Source organism: Lethenteron reissneri, unplaced genomic scaffold, assembly GCF_015708825.2.
Source record: "Lethenteron reissneri isolate LAM-NWPU_2019-01 unplaced genomic scaffold, ASM1570882v1 scaffold_120, whole genome shotgun sequence".
In the NCBI taxonomy this organism is placed as follows: Eukaryota; Metazoa; Chordata; class Hyperoartia; order Petromyzontiformes; family Petromyzontidae; genus Lethenteron; species Lethenteron reissneri.
The window spans coordinates 1,173,459-1,196,486 of NW_026890893.1; the positions used below are offsets into that span (position 1 = coordinate 1,173,459).

The 23,028-nt window shown below is 47.7% G+C and overlaps 1 protein-coding gene across 13 annotated transcripts in view; it reads left to right on the plus strand.

The window, feature by feature from the left end:
* Nucleotides 1–21,616, plus strand: part of LOC133361693 (guanylate-binding protein 1-like) — a 123,927-nt gene extending 102,311 nt beyond the window's left edge. For 9 of the 13 annotated variants that reach the window (XM_061580684.1, XM_061580683.1, XM_061580685.1 and 6 more), the window contains 5 exons: nucleotides 8,543–8,749; nucleotides 9,588–9,875; nucleotides 11,461–11,563; nucleotides 12,681–12,784; nucleotides 18,858–21,616. In XM_061580684.1, the coding sequence (XP_061436668.1) occupies nucleotides 8,543–8,749; nucleotides 9,588–9,875; nucleotides 11,461–11,563; nucleotides 12,681–12,784; nucleotides 18,858–18,989 (834 nt within the window). In that variant the 3' untranslated portion in view covers nucleotides 18,990–21,616. The remainder of the gene's footprint in view (nucleotides 1–8,542; nucleotides 8,750–9,587; nucleotides 9,876–11,460; nucleotides 11,564–12,680; nucleotides 12,785–18,857) is intronic. The other 4 variants (XM_061580696.1, XM_061580688.1, XM_061580686.1 and 1 more) reach the window with 3 other exon arrangements.
* Nucleotides 21,617–23,028: the final 1,412 nt, after the last annotated feature.

The window sequence follows — 23,028 nt, forward strand, 5'->3', positions numbered from 1 at the left end:
CAAAAAAATCACTGATGACCTCTACGAGATCATGGATGACAGGTGCTACACAGTGTTAATTGGCCTCGATCTCGCAGCCACTTTCGATACCATGGACCATGAGATTCTCATCGGTAGATAAGATTAAGGTTTGGTGTATCAGGTACAGCACTGGGGTGGATTGAGTCGTACCTGAATGGTCGTCCACATTTCGTAAAGCTCGGTGACGAAAGTCATCGCCTATGCTGTGCCGAGTCTGCATACCACAGGGGTCCATCCCCGGGCCCTTCCTAATTTTAACATACGTCTCTCTGATCGGCGATATCATCTCATCGCATGACACCAAGTTCCATCAATATTCTGATGATACGCTATTGTACACAGCAGTGAAGTTAAAGTTAGATATCTAGAGCCTTGGTAACCTCGAAGATTGCATGTGTAAAGTAGTAACTCGGCAGGAGACGACTTCACGGGTAGCACACTCTTTATTTTCACCAACTTGTAGTTACACGGATGACTAACACCCTACTTCGTTACACGGGTGACCAACACCCACTTAGCTACACGGGTGACGGACACCCACTCAGCTACGACTTCGTTACACGGGTGACCAACACCCACTTAGCTACACGGGTGACGGACACCCACTCAGCTACGACTTCGTTACACGGGTGACCAACACCCACTTAGCTACACGGGTGACGGACACCCACTCAGCTACACGGGTGACCAACACCCACTCAGCTACACGGGTGACCAACACCCACTCAGCTGTACTGACACGGGCTCTTACGCCCTGTAGCCTTCCGGGACACACCCAGCCGGGGTGCCCGTCTCGGCTCTGGGTACCACCGTCCCGACCCACACGGGCGTCGGACTACGGTCCCTCCAGTCTCGGCTCCGAGCCACACAGGGCCCCTACCTCCTCCACCCCGTCTTCGGTCTTCAACTGGTTAACACTGACCACGAGTGCTCTCGCGCGTCCCCCTTTATACCCCTCCTGCGGACGTCGCTGAGAGTACTCACTTATCTGACCAATCACTGCGCACTCGCTACAATCCTCTTTTCCCAGCTTGTGTGAGCGCGCCTCACCACCGGCGCGCGCGTCCATGCCACGCCCACACCGCGTGCCCAACCCCGCGCCCCGTGATCCATCACTGCCGGCGCACGTCAATACCACCACTACATCACCCCCTACCACATAGCTCGCAGCCGACCCGGCTGCTAATAAAACATACAACACCCCTTCACCCCCACGTGTGCCCCGTAACATAACACAAACCCTAACAACACAACATGAACACCGCAATCCGCAAAACCCAGCAACCGCCACACCCGCAACAAGAACAACATGCACAATCCGGCGAATGGCAACGATACTGTGTATGCGGAAAGAGTAACAATAAAAAAAATTTCTTTAATCATTTTCTCTTCTTTTCTCTCCGACTCATGCAGCGTCCCAATGTCCGAGCGTCCCTTGAACGGGACATTACCCCGGCAGAGGGGGAAGCCGGCAACGAAGTCGGGCTTTAACAAAAAAAGAATTTAATTTTTTTTTTTCATGAAAAGTGTTGCGTCCTTGACCGAGTCCGCCTTGCCGGACCGTCGTACGGCACAGGACGCAGTTGGACATCCGGCGGCGCCGGCAGTTCAGGAAGGCATGGGCCAGGCATCGGGCTCCGTGCGAGCCGCGGGGTTCCGGTTCCCGACGGTCAACAGCCGTCAGGTCCGAGACACCTGGGGGTGGGTCAGGTGGAGACACGTGAGGATCAGCCTGCGACACATCCCTCCCCGAGTCGACGGTCACATCACACGCTCGGTCGTCACGGCACAACCCGGGGTCACGCGGCGCCGCGTAGGGTTTCAGTCGGGAGGAGTGCACGTACCAACGGCGTTTTCCCCATTTAATCTGTATACTCTGGGGTCGTGCAACCCGCACAATTTCCACCGGTCCCCTCCATGGTCTCAACAGTTTGGGGGACGTAGCCAACGGTGCGTGTGGACAATGCAGCCAGGCCTTATCGCCCGGTTCCCAATTGTGCGTATGCACCTTCCGTTCACGCAGTCGCTCGTTCGCGATCTGCCGAGAGCGTGAATTCAATCTCGCAGCCTCTCGCGCCTCAGCCAATTTGGCGATGTTAAACTTAATGTGGTCTGCCAATTTTGATTTCGCACGTGGCTGTGAAATCCCCAGTTGGACGTCCATGGCCGGATCAGCCTCCCGCCCATACATCAGAAAAAATGGAGAAAACCCCGTCGCCGCATGGGGTGCCATCCGATAGGCCGCTAGTACCCCCGGTACCTGTAAGTCCCAATCCACCTGGTCGTCGCATACCTGTTGGCACAGCATAGACGTAATCGTCCTGTTCAGACGTTCAACCATACCGTCAGTCTGCGGGTGGTACGGGGAGGTACGTACTTTCTTTGTACCCAACAGGTCGCACACCTCGCGCAACAAAACACTCGAAAAGTTTTTCCCTTGATCCGTCAGCAAGCGTTCGGGGGCGCCTTTGTCCAAAACGTAACCTTGGACAAAGGCGTCCGCCACTGCCGCAGCCGACTGGTTGGCGAGTGGCCACGCCATGGGCCAGCGGGTGAAGTACTCTACGCCAACCAGCAGGAACTTATTTCCCCGAGGTGTAGTGGGAAAGGGCCCCAAGATGTCTAGCGCGACCAATTCGTTCGTGCGCGAAACTTGAATGGATTGAAGCGGTGGATTAGCCGCTATTTGTGGCGGTTTTCTTTTAGCGCACCCTACACACCCCTTAAGAATGTTCGCCACGTCACTGCCCATCCCAGGCCAATAGTAGTCTCGCTGAATGAGGGCGAGCGTTTTATGAAACCCCAGATGCATGAGTCGTTCATGGGCAGCCAGGACGACCTTACCCCGTACAGCAACCGGCACCACAAGCATGTGACGCCGGGACATGGAGTCCCACTTCATCAAGAGGCCCTGTCTGCACACCCAGGAACCGACCCGCGTTTCCCCGCCCTCGGGAACGTTAACCTTCCGACGTAGCGCGAGTAGGGAGCTGTCGGCCATTTGCAGACGGCCCCACTCGATGAGAGGCAATGCTAACAGCGAGTCCCTCCCCGTGGGGGCGTCGACCCCCGTAGTATCCGTGGCGGCTAGCACCACTTCCGCGGGGACATCGACAGAAGGTTTACACCGCGCCGATCCCAACTGACATGCGCATTCCGTACGCGTCGGCAACCGTGACAATGCATCCGCGTTCGAGTGGCGCAACCCCTTGCGGTAAATTGTCGTGAATTGGTAGTCCTGAAGGACCTCCAACCATCGGGACAATTGGCCGGATGGCTGCGCCACCCGCATAGCGTATTGGAGAGCCGCATGGTCCGTGCGAACCGTAAAGTGACGGCCATACAGATACGGCCTGAATTTCTGTATAAAAAACACAATCGCCAGCAATTCACGCCGTGTCACGCAGTAGCGTTGTTCCGCGGGGGACAGAACCCTGCTACCGTAGGCGACCACCCGTTCGACCCCCCCGACCACCTGTGAGAGCACTCCCCCGATACCCGTGTTACTGGCATCCGTGTCGAGCACAAACGGTTGCGTGAAATCGGGGTAACACAAGGGGGGAGCCTGCACCAAGGCGTCACGAAGGGAGCAGAACGCGGCCTCCTCCTCCGGCCCCCAGTGAAACCGCACCCCTTTAGCCGTCAAGGCGTGCAGGGGCCTGGCTATGGTGGCAAACTGTTTGACAAAACGACGGTAATAGGAGGCAAATCCTATGAAGCTGCGGACTTCAGTAACAGAGGTCGGTGTTGGCCATGAGCCGACGCATTGCGTCTTAGCAGGGTCCGTCGAGATCCCCGAACGGCTAACGATATGGCCCAAATACCTGACCGATTCCCGAAGCAGAAAACATTTAGCCGGTTTAAATTTAAGCTTCGCGGAACGCATCCTGAGAAACACTGCCCTCAGTCGCTGGAGGTGCTCCTCAAAAGTTCGGCTGAAAACGATGATATCATCGAGGTAAATCAAACAGGTGTCCCATTGAAGGCCTGCCAAAACCAATTCCATGAGCCTCTGGAACGTGGCAGGAGCGGAATGTAAACCCATGGGCAATCGGTTGAACTCAAATAGGCCTCCCGGTGTCCGGAAAGCGGTTTTAGGTTTTGATTCGTCATCGAGGGGCAATTGCCAAAATCCCGAAAGCAAATCGAGCGTCGAAAAAAACTGTGCTCCTGCCAAGGCATCCAGCGACTCATCCATCCTGGGGAGCGGATACGCATCGGCCATTGATATTTTGTTTAGGCGGCGGAAATCAACACAGAACCGCAGGGATCCATCCTGTTTTTTAACCAAGACGATAGGAGCACCCCACGGACTGGAAGAGGGCGCAATGATGTCGGCCGCCAACATGTCATTTACTGCCGACTGCACATGCTCCTTCTCGGCTGGACTGAGCCGGAAGGGATTCTGTCAAATAGGGGCCGCGTCCCCAGTCTCTATGTGGTGGCGCAACAGGTCTGTGCAGCCAATGTCGTACTTGTGCCTGCTAAACACGTCAGCGAACTCGAGCAGCAAGCCCCTCAATGCACCCAACTGCACACTGGACAAGGTACTGGACCCGGCACACAACGCGTCCAACCACTCCGTCCCCTCCTCACTTTGGGGATGCGTATCGACATGTGAATCGGCGTGAGCAACGAGCTGTTCCTCGACGGGTAGCGGCGCGGCGTGAGCGAGCACCGTTCCCTGCGTAATCACGGCCGGCCGCGACCCCGTATTCAGGACCACAACGAACGGCTCACTGTCCCCCCTCACCATGGTCTGGGCCACCGCTAAGCCGAGGTCCCCTTTAGCCCTGTTAGACGGCCCCAATAGAACTCCCTGCGCCCCCGCATCCGCCCCCAGTTGTTTTCTCAACCGAAGGGGTACCAACATTTGCGATCCCGGGGGCACCCGTACAGTCCGGGTTGCCAGCGCCTGCACCGTCGTACAAGCCGTGCGTATCTTATTTGGACTCTTCAAAAACTCAACCCGCCGACCCGACGGAAGCTCAATGCAGGCCTGGTCTATGAGAATTTTTATGGGCATTTTAGACAGAAAGTCCGTGCCTAGTAAACAAGGAACGGCCAACGATGATGATACAAAAATAGGACCCGCCAATTTTATGTCGCCAATACAAATATTCGCCCGAATCTGGCCGATGATTCCCAAAGATCCCCCGTTTGCCGCGTAAAATGGTACGTCCACCGGCAGAAGTGGTCGACATTGTACGGGAAGAATATTATAAATAAGGTCCGAAATAATAGTGGCCGACGCACCCGTGTCCACGAGCACCCGGACCTCAACCCCGTCAATGTACCCCGTTACCACGGACGACCCGGCCGACGCAGCCACAATCCTGTGGGCCAATTCGGACCACTCGACTGCCTTCGGGCCGTACGCGGACCCCTCTCGCCGAACCGAACCCCCGGCGCCCATACACGGTCCCCCCACCGCTAAGCGGCGACCCGAACGTGCCGTGCGTGTGGACCGAGCGTGTGAGGTGCCGCGACTTGCCGGGTTCAGTTGGGATGTCTTGAGTCCCTGGTCGTCGTCCGGACGTGGTCCCGCGGTGCGTTGACGCGGGGCCCGGCACCCGGCCGCGACGTGGCCCCGAAGGCCGCAGTTGTAGCAGACGACAAGGGACGTCGTAGGTTTCGGTTGCTCCAGCTTGCGGGAGGAGCGTGTGGGCGAACGACCTCCCGGTCTCCACTCCCCCGGCCTCGAACCAGCGAAGGCCTCCTCCCGAGGCACAGCAGGCTGAGGTCCGATGATCGTGGCGGCCGGTGCCCCGTTCTCCACCGATGCGCAGACGACCGTCGGCTTCCGCTGTAGGACCTCGTAAGCGTGGATACTCGTGGCAATCCCCAGGGAGCAGATGTCCATCTCGTCCGCCGTATTAATGGGAACTCCCAATCCGTGAGCCAGCGCCAGCAGCTGCTCCGTCACCATGGCGTCCTTCCCCTCCTTGTCCATGCGGGGAAAAGCTGAATCCGCCAGGGCGAGCAGCGCCGTGCGATAGGCGAGCGTTGTTTCTCCAACCACCTTCCGCCGATCGTAGAACTGGTGGCGACAGGTCGAGGGCGGCCCGAACACCTTGGCCAACAGGTGCAGCGCGGCCTGGAGCGTTGAGCGGGACGACCTCGGGGCAGACGTGAAGGCCGCAAGCGCGTCGTCGTCGAGCATCGCTGGCAGCGCGCGCAGGGCCGTGGTGTCGGACCACCCCGACATTTCTTGATGCGCGATGAACCGTCGCTGGAAGGCTCCCCAGTCGCCCCCGTCCGCCTTGAACACCGACAGCGCGGGCAATCGTTGCTGGAGAACTCGATCGTCGTCGTCGTCGTTGGAACGATTTTCCCGCGCGCTGCTGTGGTTGTAGAAAATGTCGGCTCCCTCTGCAGGCGCAAAATGGAGAGCTCCGGCGCTCGCCGATGACGCGGGCTGCGCTGTGTGGAGACCTCTGGCCACGTGGTGTCCGCGTTTCCCGCCAACCGGAGGCGGACCCTCAAAAATGGCGCCAACTCCCAAACTTTTGGCGCGAAACGCCTTATGGCGGGAACCCTCCAGCCGCGCCGCCTCTTCCAACCCCGCAGGCGTTCCACCGGCCGCTGGAACGGAGATCTCCGCCAAGATCGCCGCGGCGGCGAGCAGCAACTCCGCCAGGCGGGAGTGTGCGTCCTGCAGGCTGGTGTCGGAGGCGGGCGGAGCATCGGCCATTTCCGCGAAGTGCTGCATCGGCGGCAACTCCTCGTCCTCTCCTCCCGAGGGTGGTGTCACCGGTACGTCGTCGTCTCCCCGGTCTTGCACGTGGGAACGAGAAGTCTTCCTTGTGTCCATTCTCCTTGAAGACAGGTTTACTTCTGACGCCAGTTGTAAAGTAGTAACTCGGCAGGAGACGACTTCACGGGTAGCACACTCTTTATTTTCACCAACTTGTAGTTACACGGATGACTAACACCCTACTTCGTTACACGGGTGACCAACACCCACTTAGCTACACGGGTGACGGACACCCACTCAGCTACGACTTCGTTACACGGGTGACCAACACCCACTTAGCTACACGGGTGACGGACACCCACTCAGCTACGACTTCGTTACACGGGTGACCAACACCCACTTAGCTACACGGGTGACGGACACCCACTCAGCTACACGGGTGACCAACACCCACTCAGCTACACGGGTGACCAACACCCACTCAGCTGTACTGACACGGGCTCTTACGCCCTGTAGCCTTCCGGGACACACCCAGCCGGGGTGCCCGTCTCGGCTCTGGGTACCACCGTCCCGACCCACACGGGCGTCGGACTACGGTCCCTCCAGTCTCGGCTCCGAGCCACACAGGGCCCCTACCTCCTCCACCCCGTCTTCGGTCTTCAACTGGTTAACACTGACCACGAGTGCTCTCGCGCGTCCCCCTTTATACCCCTCCTGCGGACGTCGCTGAGAGTACTCACTTATCTGACCAATCACTGCGCACTCGCTACGATCCTCTTTTCCCAGCTTGTGTGAGCGCGCCTCACCACCGGCGCGCGCGTCCATGCCACGCCCACACCGCGTGCCCAACCCCGCGCCCCGTGATCCATCACTGCCGGCGCACGTCAATACCACCACTACACATGCGAGCAGTGCACGTGTGCTTTGCACAAAACGAAATGCTGCATAAGTCAGAAACATCGGAGCATCTGCTGGTTAGTACTCAAGTTCAAGTGAAAACATTTGTGGGAGGATCAGGTGTGGCATTCGCAGACTCCACAATTCAGTTTTGTACTATTCTAAAGAGCCTCAGCCAAATGCGACCGGAATGTCAATTGATTATCACGTGCAAAGTATAGTCAATAACCCAATCATTACCCCAACCCTTAGCACTACTCCTATCAATTTTCCTACCCCAACCCCTCCTTAACCACTTCCACTTGTCCTCCTATGATCATAACTAGAATTATAACCCCACTATAGTATTCAAACCACTAACGTCTGTAAAGCGTCTTGGACTAAAGTGGATAAATGAATAACAGTGAGTAGGTGGCTGAGTGCAACTTTGAGGGACTATGTATTGTCTTGTGTGGTCTAAGACTTTGTTGTTTTGCTTCCTTGCCCAAGAATGCATTTGGTGTTGAAAAATTGGGAGGAATTGATGTATTTATGCAAATTTTACTTATTTTTTATATTTAGTTACATGCTTAGCTTTACTATACTTTTAATTCCTATCTATTTATATTGATTTTTGTTCTAACTTTACGACCCACCCCTACTGGACATCTGTGAAAAAGAGCTCCATAGCTCATCTGATTCTTCCAGTCTAAATACAAATTCTGATTCTGAGTGGGTGGGTAAGCAAGCAATTTCGTGGGCGGGTGAGTGAGTGAACTGGAGGATAGGTGACTGGGTGAGAGATTGAGTGGGTGGTTGAAAGGCTGAGTGCAATTTGTCAGGGGCCTTTCTTTTTAATTCTTGCTCTAGGGCCCATGTTAAATACGCTACACTACTGCAACAGCCCAGGATCAACATCACTGCCAATGCGTGTTGTTATGATTACAGGAGCACATGAAGACGACATTTCTGAAGCTGGGGACACAGAACAAGCAGCGATCACAGGAAACATGCAGAATACGACTTAAAAAGCTGTATTGCCTCGTGGATGAGACGTACCAGGGCTTCATGCAGCCCGGAGGCTTCAGGAAATATCAGGCTATGATGAAGAAGATTGAAGAGGATTACTATAAGACCACAGGGCTCGGAGACGAGGTGACTTACCACAACAACCACATATATAATGCACCGATTACTAATGAGGGAATGAGGGACACACTAAAGAAAGCAAATAAATGAAGCAATGCTTGTAATTGGACTCAATACATCTTAACTGGTCATGTGGCTCAGCAGAATAGTAAGTAACTCTCAAACAAATCCTGATTGGTAGCTGTCTCAATCCATCATCCCTCCGGGCTCAACAAATGAGCGCCACATTGTGGAGAAGTCAATAGTGGGGTTTGAACTTATATACTTGAGCCACAAGAGAAATGTGTAATTTAAACAACTTACTCGGGGTTGTAATCAAAACATGAGCACTGCCTTAATGTTCATTTAAATAAAACATAATTTTTTTTGTTACTTTGTTGAAATGTGGCCATATCTTCGCAATGAGAATGGTTGGAAATGTTTCTGATTCCCAATTATAGCAATGCTACAGGCCTTGCTCTAGTAGGGCACTTTGAGTGGCAGATTGCCCAACTCTTTAGCCTCCAAACTAGTGTAAAACACAAAAGGACCCTTCACAAAAAAAACATCAAGCGAGGGATCTATCTTCAATTACACCAGAATTGGCTTAAATTTATTTACAAGACCACACCACCATCAGTACAGAGTAAGTGAGGAAGGGTCTGTATGTAATTGTAGTGGGACCAAGACAAGGAGAGATGGTTCGCTAGAGGCAACACGTTCATTTCAACTAGGGGAACATAACACAGAGGGGTAACGACCCCTCACACCCGATATCCTAAGGAGGTAGACCCTCTGGACTAACGTGCCCTCACTCTGGTTATAGCGCTAACCCTACACTGGTTATGTCTGAACCCGACCCTAGCCAGGAGTCCGGGTTCTGCCCACTGGGTTCTTCGCTTCAGGTCTTCAGGGTAGCTCTTCTGGTCTTCAGGTGGACGAGGACTGCTGGACCCGTTCAGGGGTCCGGAATTTATACCCGTTCCAGGATCTCTCCACCCCTAGCCCCACCTCCCTTCTGGAACTGTCTAGGGGGCCCTGGTATATCCCCCAGCCCCCCTCTTGGGGTCTGGGGACCCTAGTGGCCCAACGGTCCGGTTTATCCCACCTCGCCTGTCTACCAGCCCCTGTTGACACATGTCTGCTACTACAGGTAAGTTCCAATGGTAACATGCATACAGCCTAACAATGGCGCTACACAATGAAGAAAGGCAAGGCTGCTGGCACAGATGGTATATCTCCCCAGAATCTCTACATTACTTAGGCCATAGGGGACTCCAATGGCTGGCAATCTATACACAAAATACATGACAACTGGATTCATCTAAAAAGCATGGCGGAAGAATATAGTCATTGGCATTCCCAAATGGGGCAAGCCAACTGATGACCCAGGAAGTTATAGGTTTATGTCACTCTTGTGCACAACCTACAAAATCTGGAATGCAACATCCTCCAGAGAATCCGCCCGCTTGTGGAGTCAGTAATCCCTGAAGAACAAGGAAGATTCCGCCCTTGATGCAGCTTCTGTGAACAAGTTTTTGCCCTTGCGAATCACATCAATTCCACATTCTAGAAGAAATCCAAGACCGGCACAGCCTCTGTGGACTTGTCATTATCCTACGGCACAGTCTAGATTAAGGGCTTGATGTTGACGCTCGCAGGGACCATTCCTTTCCTCAAAACAATACGCCTGATATGGATGATGCTAAGCAATAGGCAACTGTGTGTCTATATGGGCAACAATGCTAGCTCACACTGGTTCCTCAACCATGGATTTACGCAAGGTTCATGTCTACACGAGTGACGTGCCATCAACCGGGTCACGCAAATGTAATATGCGGATAACCTTGCTCTGGCAGCCACTTTCAATGACCAAGATCTAAACACCATTGGGGGATTTTTTTTCTGAAATGAAGGCTCAAGCCATATCCCCAGAAAACAACAGTCACTGCATTTCATCTTGATAATAGGAGTGCCAAACACAATCTGAAAGCGACCTTCTGTGGCAACAATGTGCGATGCGACCTCACTCCAACCTATCTCGGAGACCATACGCTAACCGTCCACGACTATCTGAAAATGTGTCCAAGACCAAAACAAGGGTCAAAATGGGCTATAAACTAGAAAGCACAAACTGGGCAGCATCAGCACCAGTGCTACGGACATCAATGATGGCCCTTGTGTGCTCTGTAGCCAAATACTCTTCCCCAGTATAGACTAGAAGTAGTCACACTCGACGTATTGATGTCAAACTGAACAATGCAATGCGGTGTATCACTGAAATTCTCAAGTCGACCCCAACATACTGGCTGCCTGTACTATCACATCTTTCCCCCACTCATCTGCCGAAATGCTGCAACCCTCCAGGAAGTCCTTCAATTAGAGGAAAACAGTCGTCTTCAAATTCGTCAGGACCTTAATAAAACCCCTAGTCATCACTTGAAGTTATGCAAGCCCTTATTAGACCCATGCACTTAATCCACAACAATGCAGTTCAACCCCTATGAAGTATAGAGAGCTGTGGTGGAGTTAATTCACAGACTATGTCACTGTGTACACGGCCTTTTGTGTAGGAACATCCAATAAATAGCAGTAGCAGAAGATTGTACAGCAGCATAAGCCTGGTTCATGAAGCCTTGTTGGGCATGAGATTCACACAATGTGGCTTCTTATGACCTGGTGGAACCTTGTGTTAATGTAATTAAAAGGCTGTACCTTCACTTTTTCCACCTTTGCAGATGGAGACGATGTACAAGGAATTTCTGGAGCAGAAGAAGGAGAGTGGTAATGCGATCCTAATAGTAGACAAGACGTTGACCAGCTTTCAACAGCAGGACATGGGTAAGAAAATGCAACTTTAATCCTCAATCACAAATAGCCATTGGCATCAGGTTAATCCAAGAGGTCAGCAATGTCTATTCACTCAGTAACAACAGAAAAACGCATGTATATACATGGATAATGTCGTGCATTTTAATGTCTTAGGAAATATTAAATCAGTGATAATAATGGTAGCAGTCTCATTGGGTACACAAGAAGGCTGCGATAGAACAATGAGTAGTTTAGCAGCTGTGCTTGTAGGGCACGCAGGCCTTTAAGCATGGGCTTTGTCTCAAGTTTTAGGCACCTCCTTGATACATTTTAATAGCATGAGCTCCTAATATTAACATAACTTTAAATGTAAGTTGGATTAATATAGAATTCTTTATAAGAGTTATCATGCCCCCCACCTCCCCATTATAAAAGTGTAGCGTCATCCCAGAGAGTGATGAGCCGATATCGTGACGACCCCACACCTCATTCTCACATGCTCCCCAGAGTCACTCTTGTAGATTTAAATATGCATTAGGACTTCCACGGAACTTATAACACAACATGGGATTGGAGGGATTTGGTAGGGATTCACTCCAATTGCCTCTGACTCGGGCACACTCAGTGCCCGCACTGACTTGAGCAGAAACAGTACTTTCAATTGACACTGCTAATTACATTGTTTTGGATCTGGCCTGGTAACCCAGATTATTCTACCCCGCGGTTGCACACATCGACATAGGTCTGCTCTCCAGGGGCTTTGTAAGCTTGCATAATCTCTCCCCCAATGGCCCTGCACATGCCGTCATATACTCTAGTGGGTTTGCATGGTTGTTCAAAATGGGCCAATAACAGCCCAGCAGGGTGGCGGGGCAAAAAGTATGTTGGGGGTGCCTTCAATCGTATGTTGGATGTTCCAAAACTGCTTCTACAAATCCTGGTGGAAAAACCTCTGTAAACTGGCACTTCGTGCCTACCTTCTTCTGCCTCTATCAACAGCCTGGCTCCACACCTTATTATGCTCTACATTATGTGGAGCACGACTGATGAGCAGACAAACATAGCTGATTAAAAAACGCTTTCAACATTAGAAAGCATTGACGTTGGGCGGAGGTGTGTAAATAAATGTCGTTGAATTATTTTCCAGAGAACAAGCAGAATGAAAAGATCATGGCACTGCAGATAAAGAACATGAAAGCAGAACAAGACAACCAGGAGAAGCAAATTTCATTCCTTAAAAATCAGTACAAGGTGATTATACCAGGTTTTCCACGTCACTTTGGTGGGGCTGATGGTAAGGCCCCACCTCTTAATAGCATGCTCGAAGTTCAGTAAGTGAGGCTCCATATCATGTTTTGAGTAAGCAGCAATCACCAGATCCTCTGCAATCATAACTTGGTTGACCAAAATTGAACCATCCCTCTACCGCACCCGGGCATCGATCAGCTGTATGTGTACCAGATAGGAATTCTTCCAGTAAAGCTACAGAAATCTTCCCGAAGTACATGGACGAAAATGTTATTAAATTATGCAGGAGACAGAGGACATCCCCGTCGCACCCCAAGGTGAACAGGGAATGGCTGTGGCTCCCAGCCACGTAGCTTTACCTGGGCATACCCACCATCATGAAGGTCCCTAATAATTGTGAGCAGAGAGTCTGGGATTCTGAATAGACGAAGAACAACCTAGAGCCCTGACCTATTTATGGTATTTTAGGCCTCGACCAGCTCAATTAGCAGAGCTGTTGGTTCTGTTGGAACATGGTGTCTGTGCAAGGCCGCCCTGGCCTGATAACACATTGGGGCTCTGCAAGCCTCTCCTCAGCGTGCATGGTAAGGCGATCTTGAATTATTATTTCAATCCTGCGGAACCGATCCAGTGGTCCAGACTGTGGTTGTAATAATGTCATATAGGACTGTCTGCATACAAATGCAACCCTCCCGCAGCAGTTCGTTTTGGAGATCGACTCTGACCAGCGCTTTTCCTGTTCACAAACTTTAGATCGCCTTCCGTACTTCCTCAATAGATGGCGCCTCAGCAATTCCCTCAAAGGGGTGACTACTTCCAATATTTGATAAATCGCAGTCACATCATCCCCACCTTTGCCCATGATGTTATCTGAGATGAGGGATTTCCTCTCCCCCAAGACCTCAGAGAAATGCTCAGAAAACCTGAAAACCTGTTCCTGGGGTCAAAGATAGTTCACCATCCTTTCTTCTAAGAATGGGAATAGATGAGGTATTGCAAGTTACTTTTTTAATGGAATTAAATTGTGATTTGTGACGCAGGCTAATGAGGCCGCGTCCGTTTGCTCAGCAAACCGAACAGCCACTTATCCTTGCAGTGCTGCATGGCTCTCTAAGCCTCTGATATGGCATGCTGTAGACTATGGCAGTGCGCCTGACACTTTTTCTCACCAAGCCACAACATCTCCTCCTGAACCTAGTTTTCTAAGGAGGTCTGGACCACGTATCGAATGCAGCCATGGAAGATGCATGATCCACAGTCCTGACACAGAACTATTTCCCCTCAGCATCAGGAGGAGGGGGGCGATGTCATCTCCAGCTGCAAGCGATTATAACATTTTACAAATGATAAGCCGATGGCCAGCTCCACGGTAGGAAATGGGCCTTCATCTGCTGTTGTCACCAGCAGATTTTCCTGCGAGGACCAGGCATGTATCAATGCTGTGTGGATCCACCGATACAGATTTTCCTGCGAGGACCAGGCATGTATCAATGCTGTGTGGATCCACCGATACTGGAAGTGTGGTGGTAATTACAAGCACATGGGCCTGAAAAGAAGTCGAGCAGCCTTCTACCATTATTATTGAACTGACGTGGTTCATGTTTTCCAACCATTCCAGCCTCGGTGCCAGTGTCATGACCCACTCGGCATTAAAGTCATCCAATGAGATGAATTCATCCTGAGGTGCCACTTTAGCAAGTACTTGTGACAGGCGCTCATAGAATGCATCTGACCCATCGGCTTTGCCTGCATCCCTCCACTGATATTCGTCTTCAGTGGGTGCATAAGCTACCACCACCAACACCACCATTCCGCAACTTCCATTGATTGGGGGCGAGCCTACAGTAGTCTGGGAGTTAAAGCTTCCCATACCTCACTGTTATGCTCCCAAACTTCCTTTTTTCTTTTGTTTAGAAGAGGAGATAGTCCCTGTTGTTTGGCAGATTCCTGCTCTGAGTAGAGGACTGTCTCCCCGTCATAGTTTTCGTGGAAGGCTTTTCACGTATAAAATGTGATGTGCCCCCCAAGTGTTAAACCAAAAAAAATATCGACGTTCTTGTGCTCCAGGAAACCCATGCTGGAGACTCAAACTATTAAATCAATTAATAGGACGTTAATTTTCACCATCAACCATCTAAAATTGGTCCTTGCCACTTACATCAAGCAAGCCCTTACAGACTATGAGGTGACAGAAAGAGTCGCCACCAACGAAACATCGGCCAACACCATCAGAAGAAGCCAGGAGTCCAAAATGTCATAACCGCTGAAAACTAAAGTATAAACTACATTAAAAACTAAAGTAATGTAGTTTATACTTTAGTTTTCTACGTGGTTGTTGAGTAACTGCAGCTAAATATCATTAACATTCCTTTCCTTTGTTACTGCTAATCCCTGCACCCCCCCTTGGTGCTGCTGATCCTGCATAATGCATGGGCATAATATGACTTTGAAACCCCCCCGCGCACCTCCTACGCATTTTCCATGAATATGCTAAATTCCTCTTCATATGCACATTCTTTTTGTTAAGGCGCTCTTCCACCTCCAACGCAGCTTATATATAAGCTCCTAGCTTGGTAGTGTCTCATTCTTCACCTGAAGACGGCTGCTTGCGTTGTAGCCGAAACGTCGTGAGAATTATTTTATTTTATTATGTTTTTATTTTTATTATTTTATTACTTCCCTTCTACGTGACTTTACCGAAAGAACCAAGAAGATGAATCCCTGCAGTCACGAAAGCTTTAAATCGAAATTTACATAGTATCATCATTATACTAAATATACTCTACAATACAGTATATAATTTAATGTTTGGGTTTGTCTATGGCAATATATAGTACGGTGTAGACTCGTGTGATGTAAGAGAATAAAGTTTAGATGGAAGCATATAATATTTTTTATGACGTAGAATTGTAATGCATTACTTACTGTTAGTAACTCAGCTTATTGTAGAGTATATTTAGTATAATGATGATACTATGTAGTTTATACTTTAGTTGTTTACGTGGTGGTTTTAGTTACTGCAGCTACATACTATTAACACTTCTTCCCTTTATTAATGCTACCCCTATCCCCTCCATGTGATGCTGCTAATCCTGCATCATGCACGGGCAAAGTAGCACTAATCACATATCTGCATTTCCCATATCCCCTCCCTTGGATGCTGCTAATCCTGCATAATGCTCTGACACAAGTAGTACTAATCACATACCTGCATTTCCCATGGGTATGCTGGATTCCTCTTGATATGCAAATTATTTTGTCAAGGCGCCCCCTTTCCCCCCCCCTTCCAACCCAGCTTATATATATGCTCCAAGCACGTGTGCTGTTTCATTCAGACGCTGTCGCCTCGACAGACCTGGTTTCACCTGAGGATGGCTACTTGCGTTGTGGCCGAAACGGCGTGAGAATTATTTTTATTATGTTTTATTTTTATTATTTTATTACTTCCCTTCTACGTGACTTTACCGAAAGAACCAAGAAGATGAATCCCTGCAGTCACGAAAGCTTTAAATCGAAATGTTGGCTATCACTGGTGACAAGGGGGAGCCCATAGGGGTACCCTCATTCTGTTTGTAGAACGTGCCATTCCAGGTAAAGTAGGTGTTGGTGAGGCAATGCCTAACCAGCCCAGGTACATCAGAATTCAATCCATGTTGGACCATGTCCTCAATTATTGTTAGGGTGTCCGGTACTGGGACTTTGGTAAACAGAGATACTACATCAAAACTGACGAGGATGTCATCAGGAGATAGTACCATGTCCTTGACCATAGAGACTAATTGGATTGAGTTGAGTACTGCCGAAGAGGTCTTGCCTGTGAAGGGAAGCAGAGTATCTGATAGAAACCGGGCTAGTTTGTAGGTAGGAGAGTTGATCGTCGACACGATGGGTCGTAGCGGGGTGCCTTCTTTATGGATCTTGGGAAGACCATAGAGTCTGGGAGGTCTTGCCGCCGATGGTTTTAGAGAGGGGCGGTTGGTTGGTTTGATTAGGGAAGTCGAACTCGTGATGATTTTGTTGGTTTTTGTCGTTAGGCTATTAGTAGGATCGTTTTTAATTTTGGAGTAACTCCCATCATTAAGTAGGTCCAGGATTTTGTTGTTGTATGAATCTTTATCCATGATGACCGTGGCATTGCCGTTGTCTGCCGAGAGGATGACTATATTATCTCTCTTTATTAGGTCCGCGAGTTCAGAGCGTTCGTTTTTGCTAATGTTACTAGTGGGTTTCTTAGCATTCTTAAGAATAGTGGCTATTTCAGCTCTTGCTATATCCGCATGGATGTGTCCTATGCCTCTTGAGGGCTACATCAATCTGAGAAATCACATCCTCTACTGGTATATATTTAGGGGTGACGGCGAAATTTAGTCCTTTGGCCAGTACCGTTTTTAGATTGTCAGAAATTGGGATGTTACTCTGATTAATAACGGTCTTGTTAACATCCAGCTTTGTGATGTGTGGCTCTGGTTTCTTCTTAGATAGGAGGTTGAATTTAGAAATCAGGTTAGCTTTGCATTTGGCTGACATTGAGTCAGCAGAAGCAGAAGTCATGTTATCAACGTGGTTCCAATCGGAAGGTGACATTTTTTGTGTTAACATTAAATGTGTTTGTAAGAGAGTCTTGTCTAAATTATCGAGTTCAGATCGGAGTAACCTTATTCTCTCCGAGATTAGTGATAGGCTAGCTTTAAATAAAATCTGTTTAGAGTTCGGTGAGGACACAGCAGCGGATGTGAGTGTGAAAGCGATATTGTTATCTCGGCATCTCTTGAGGAAGGCCAGCGTCTCGAGAAGCTGTGACTTCTTGTCTCGTTATCTCTTAAAAACTCTAACAGATAGGTGGAATTCCTCCCCGTAGAGGGCATTCATTCTAGATTTGAAGCTTTCGTGACTGCAAGGATTCATATTCTTAGGTTTTTTCGGTAAAGTCACGTCATCTTCACCAGCGACTTGCAAATGTATAATCCTGCAAACGTATCTATGAAGACGAAATAGCGATGGCTTCTCAGGGAACACACCTGAAGATCATTAAGCGACACACTAATGGAAAACCTATCTGTATTAGAAGACTACTTCTGAAGGTAATGAGTACGGCTCCATCTTTCCAAAACTACTGTATCAATTTACCATCTAAATAACAACGACATAAATATCCATTTGGAAGTCACGTTCGATGGTAACTGTGCCAAAGACAAGCCATACCCTAAATACTTGGATTATCTATAGACGGATGCTATAGATAATCACCAAAACTTTTCATATGGCAGATTTCGCACTCGTAGTTTCCTGTTTTGAGAATTGTGCACCAATCTGGGCTTCGAGTGCCCACACGAAGAAATTGTATATTACACAATTGCAAAATCACCCACAATCTGCCCAATATCGGCAGATCTCGCAAGCTGAGTAGTAACGATCATGGATAGTGCTTGGATGGGCAAGAACCACTACGCACCACAAGTTGTCATAGGCGGCTGCGAGGTTAAGTGGTGGGCACGTCTATGCTTCCTATCACCACCCCGTAGTGACCAGTGGGGTAAAATAATCCCCAGGGCTTGTACAGCTTGGTGAAGCCCTCAACCAACATTGGACTGACGAAAGGGCTGCATGGGTACTACAGATACTGGTGGCCAGGCCTATCCCCTCCTGTCAACGATATGATGATCATCATCCACATCACCTTCATCATCATCGTCGTTTTCGTAATATGTATTATGTCTACCGTGCCTCCCTTGCAGTACATCTGCGCTATTCTAGCCAAGAGAACCTGCAGTGGCAGCTGTCCCAATCTGAAAGTGGACAGCCTGTCAGTCGATTCATTCATACAATTTTGAAAATTTGGACTGTCATTCCAGAACATACAATCTGGTATTTTCAGAATGTCACAGAATATTAAACAATGATTTGTGTATGGTAAATACATATATCAGTATTTACCAGGGTGGCTGATGTCCTCGAACTCCTGCAACAAGCGGAAAACCTGCTGCCGCTCAGCCATCTCACCTCCTCCTGAGGTCACCTCTATAAATTATTTCGACAAAATAAATTCGGTCGTGAGCATGATATGGTTTTCTTCCAGAAATTGCAGAATACATTCAGCAAGTATACGCAAGTGATCAAGACGCACACGGATGAGAACATCCAAGAAATACAGCAGAACCACGAGAAGACGATGAAGAATGAATCAAAGAAAACATGCATCATCAGCTAAGCATGGTTGTTGGATAGTTGTACTCAAGATGCGAGTATTGCTGCAGATCAATTGTGCAATATATCAACACTATCATCCATTATTAGCCAATAATCATTATCAGCCATGATCAATCCTTGCTGGATCATATTTCTCCCAATGGCAAGGGATATTTGAGTTGGTTCTGGGCCTCTATTGCACCAACCCGCACTGTCCAGTGTGGTGAAGTATAGTAAAATAACCCACATGACTTAGCCATGATTAGAACTTCATACAGCAGTGAAATGAAGGCTGAAAATAATTTCCATTCATCATCATCATCAGCTGTGATCGATCTTCTGCTGAATGGAATTGTTTCTAAACCTTCGGCATCTCCCATGGTCTTGTAATGTGACATTCCACCACGCTCCAGCACTTGACTAATCTTAACGCTCCATCTCTACAATATATGGTCTCTTGGGCATGTTCGCCCCTTTGGCTGCCACTCAGTTGTTAGTCTCGATAACCAACCATCATCCCTTCAAGCAATGCGTCCTGCCTAAGCCCATGTCTTTGTATTTCTATTTTCAACAAATTAGATAGATAAAAAATAAAACGCGAGTGAAATTTGGCACAGTACATATAATACCAAAACTTATATCTGGTACTAAAGATTAATTACCAATGCGTTTCGACATAACGTGTGTACCGGATTAATTGATCCTGTGGCCAATGCTGTCTTGGTCAGACAGGATTAGAGATTAGCATCAGACTAAAAGAAGACTAAAAAATATTAAATAATAACAAACACAACTGTCGGCAGTTACAGAACATGCTTGATAACAAGGGAATTCAAATGAGTTTGTTAACGTTGATGTTTCGTATAAAACGAATTATTACTGGGCAAGACTAATTAGAGAATCTATTGAAATTGAAAGATTTTTTTTTACAATTCTGACAGCTACATGCTCAGTGCTGATTGAAAGCAGATTATTAAGTAACACTGTTTAATGCATGAATATTCAGGTGAATATATATTGATAAACTGTGACCCAACCAGTAACATATGTCATGTTTTCAGATTAACATATTTAATTATAAAATACATGGTTTCATTAAACCCCCTCTAATCTTCTCCCACAATTAAGGGTGGGGGGGGGGGCGTTTCAATGTCAAATTGTCAGATGCACCACTTCCGGTTTAGTTTGAAGGCGTCAGGGTGCCCACACAGTGGGATTTTCCCCTGGCCCCGCACCCACCTATGGACGACCCTGCCAATAGGACCTTGATGTGTATGGCTCCACATCCTGCCACAACAATCCCTTCTGTATCTCTCTCACATGAAAGTGGTTCGCACTCAATATATATCTTGAACGAGTTGACGTGGTGAATACGGACATTCCCGCTCACCTGCACATTTTCGTCAGCCTCCCAAATGTTTTTATGAATTAAATCAGTACCTTTCCACATATGTACAACTTTATCCATATCGTTGACATAAAATGACAACGACTCTGCAGCTCAGAACCAAGTTCAGTGTCACTCAAAAGCCAAGGCAAAAGAAATATGAGACCTTTAAGAAAGATGTTGATCTATAAATAAGTGGTGGGACCGTTGACAAAATGTGGGCGTTCAAAAAAGAGGTGGGCCTTTAAAAAACGAGTGAAGCCTTCAAGAAATATGTGGCTATGTGGATAATTAGGATACAGGATTGAGAGAGATGGTGACAGTTTGGGATGCCTACATCCAGCAGTATATTGATATTGGCTGAATATGACTACATACTTCTATTACATTTAATTGCAGCATATATTCCAAAAAATGTTGTTTAATGTCTTATACCTTTTACTATGCAACATAATCTATAGCATTTAATATGCATCATATACTACGTGAACATTTTATTGCAATTTATACACATTTAGTACTATCTAAATCCAGCCATTTTACGCTACTTAGTCAGGTCTGACGTAGGCAGGCATCTTCAGCGCATATATCTAGAAAGTCAGAGTAAATATCCAGGAAGACAAAGTGACTGTACTCTTTGGTTCTTTCAGTAAAGTCACGTAGGTATAAAATAAATTAAATCACGACGTTTCGGGTGCAACACAAGCGTCCGTTATCAGGTGGGACAACCACAGCAAGAAACAATGACTGAAGTGGGCGATTGCTATTCTAATTAGTTTGTTTGGCTGTGGAGGTTTTTCTAACGACACAGATTGGGTCAGATCATTACGTGGCATAACCCAAAATAATTAATTAATGTATAATTGGCCACACACATGTGTTAAGCTGGGCACTCACATTTAATACAGGCAATGCCTCCATTACAGGTGTTCCTCAGATTTATGTTGTGTTTAAACTCACTTAGAGCTGATCATATGCTTGTTCTATTAAAATCAAATGAATTCAAAAAAGATATGAATGTAATGAGGAATTCTTATTTGTACTCAATGCATATCTCTATTATGTGATTGTTTTAAGGCGTTCGTTTGTTGAGTGATTAAAAATAGCCTTTTCTATTGTTTGGTTGTTACCTAATGTACTACATTTTTTGGGATAATGATTTAGGTGAATATGTGTGTAATTTCAGGATAAAGGTTTATGGCCCGATAATTAATATCTGATTTGTCACCTTTATTGTATAATAAAGTCATTTTAGAGACCAATCCAGTGTGTTTGCATTGCATTGCCTCATTGTCTTATATTCTGTTAAGTGATATTTTTGCCACATTCAAGATGCTAAAAAGCATATAATACAGGAGGCATCTTGACTTAAAGCTTTCGTGACTGCAGGAATTAATATTCTTTGGGTCTTTCGGTCAAATCACGTAGATAGGTTGAAAAAAAATGACAAAAAACTACGACGTTTCGATCACAACCCAAGCGATCGTCCTGATGACGATCGCTTGTGTTGTGATCAAAACATCGTCGTTTTTTGTTATTTTCTTTCAACCTACTTACGTGACTTGACCGAAAGACCCAAAGAATAATCCAGGAGGTGTTAAGATGTTTGTACACAAAATCAACGCCTTCCAAAAGAGGTTCATAGCTCACCCTCCAGTCTAAATGAAGTCTGAAACTAATACTTGCGCAAAATATGCAAACATGTTTGCACATTTGATGCCAAGCTACAATCACCATCAGCATCATCATCGGCAAAATCAGCAACATCATCATCAGCAACATTATCTCCAGCATCATCACAAATGTGTACGGGCCCGAGTACAAACTGGCCTACTACTCCTGCTCTAACATCTTTCCTGCGCCCAGATGCCTGTGCTGGCATTTTTCAAACATAATAAGATTTTTAAATCCTTTATATTAAGTTCACTTGCTTGCTTGCGCGCTTACGACCGTGCAAATCTTTCGGTCGTTTTTTAACCCACTTCCCGTGATCCAATCGAGCTGACATTTTGCACACAGACTCGTTGTGCGTGACAATTTATTTTCGTGAAATTTTTTGTTCCAAAATTTTACACTTTTTAGGATTTGTTTTTTCATATTTCATTTAAAATACCAATGTGATAAAAATGAAACTCTTACTCAAGAAAAACAAATGAATAATAAAATAAAACCGATGCCACGCATATAAAGGATTTATAGTGAAAAACTTTGTTTTTACGGGTTAATTTTTTTTAACTGAAGGATAAATCCGATGAGCTAGTAGGACATAGCAACTGCCATGGCCATCCATAGGGGGTGCGGGGCCCGGGGTAAATCCCTATGTGCCTCCCCACGTCCCCTTCAAACTAAACCGGAAGTATTACTTCTAACACCGCGACGTCGAAGTGAGCGGGCCCCCTAAAGGGCAAGGACCATGGCGGTCGCCCGGATTTGCCATGCTCTAGTGACAGCTCCAACCGCATTGAGTGGGGCTATGAAAGATATGATCCTGCTTGCAAGCAGCTCACAGACTACTAAACTAAACTATAAACAATTTTTCGGAACAGGTAAATCTCACTAAGATATATCGAAATTTTTCAGAAGCAACTTGGCCACAAATGGTACCTCAACTGACTCGCTTATCATCATGTGGGAATTTACAATCGCAGCCAAATCCTCTGAATGCATGTTGATT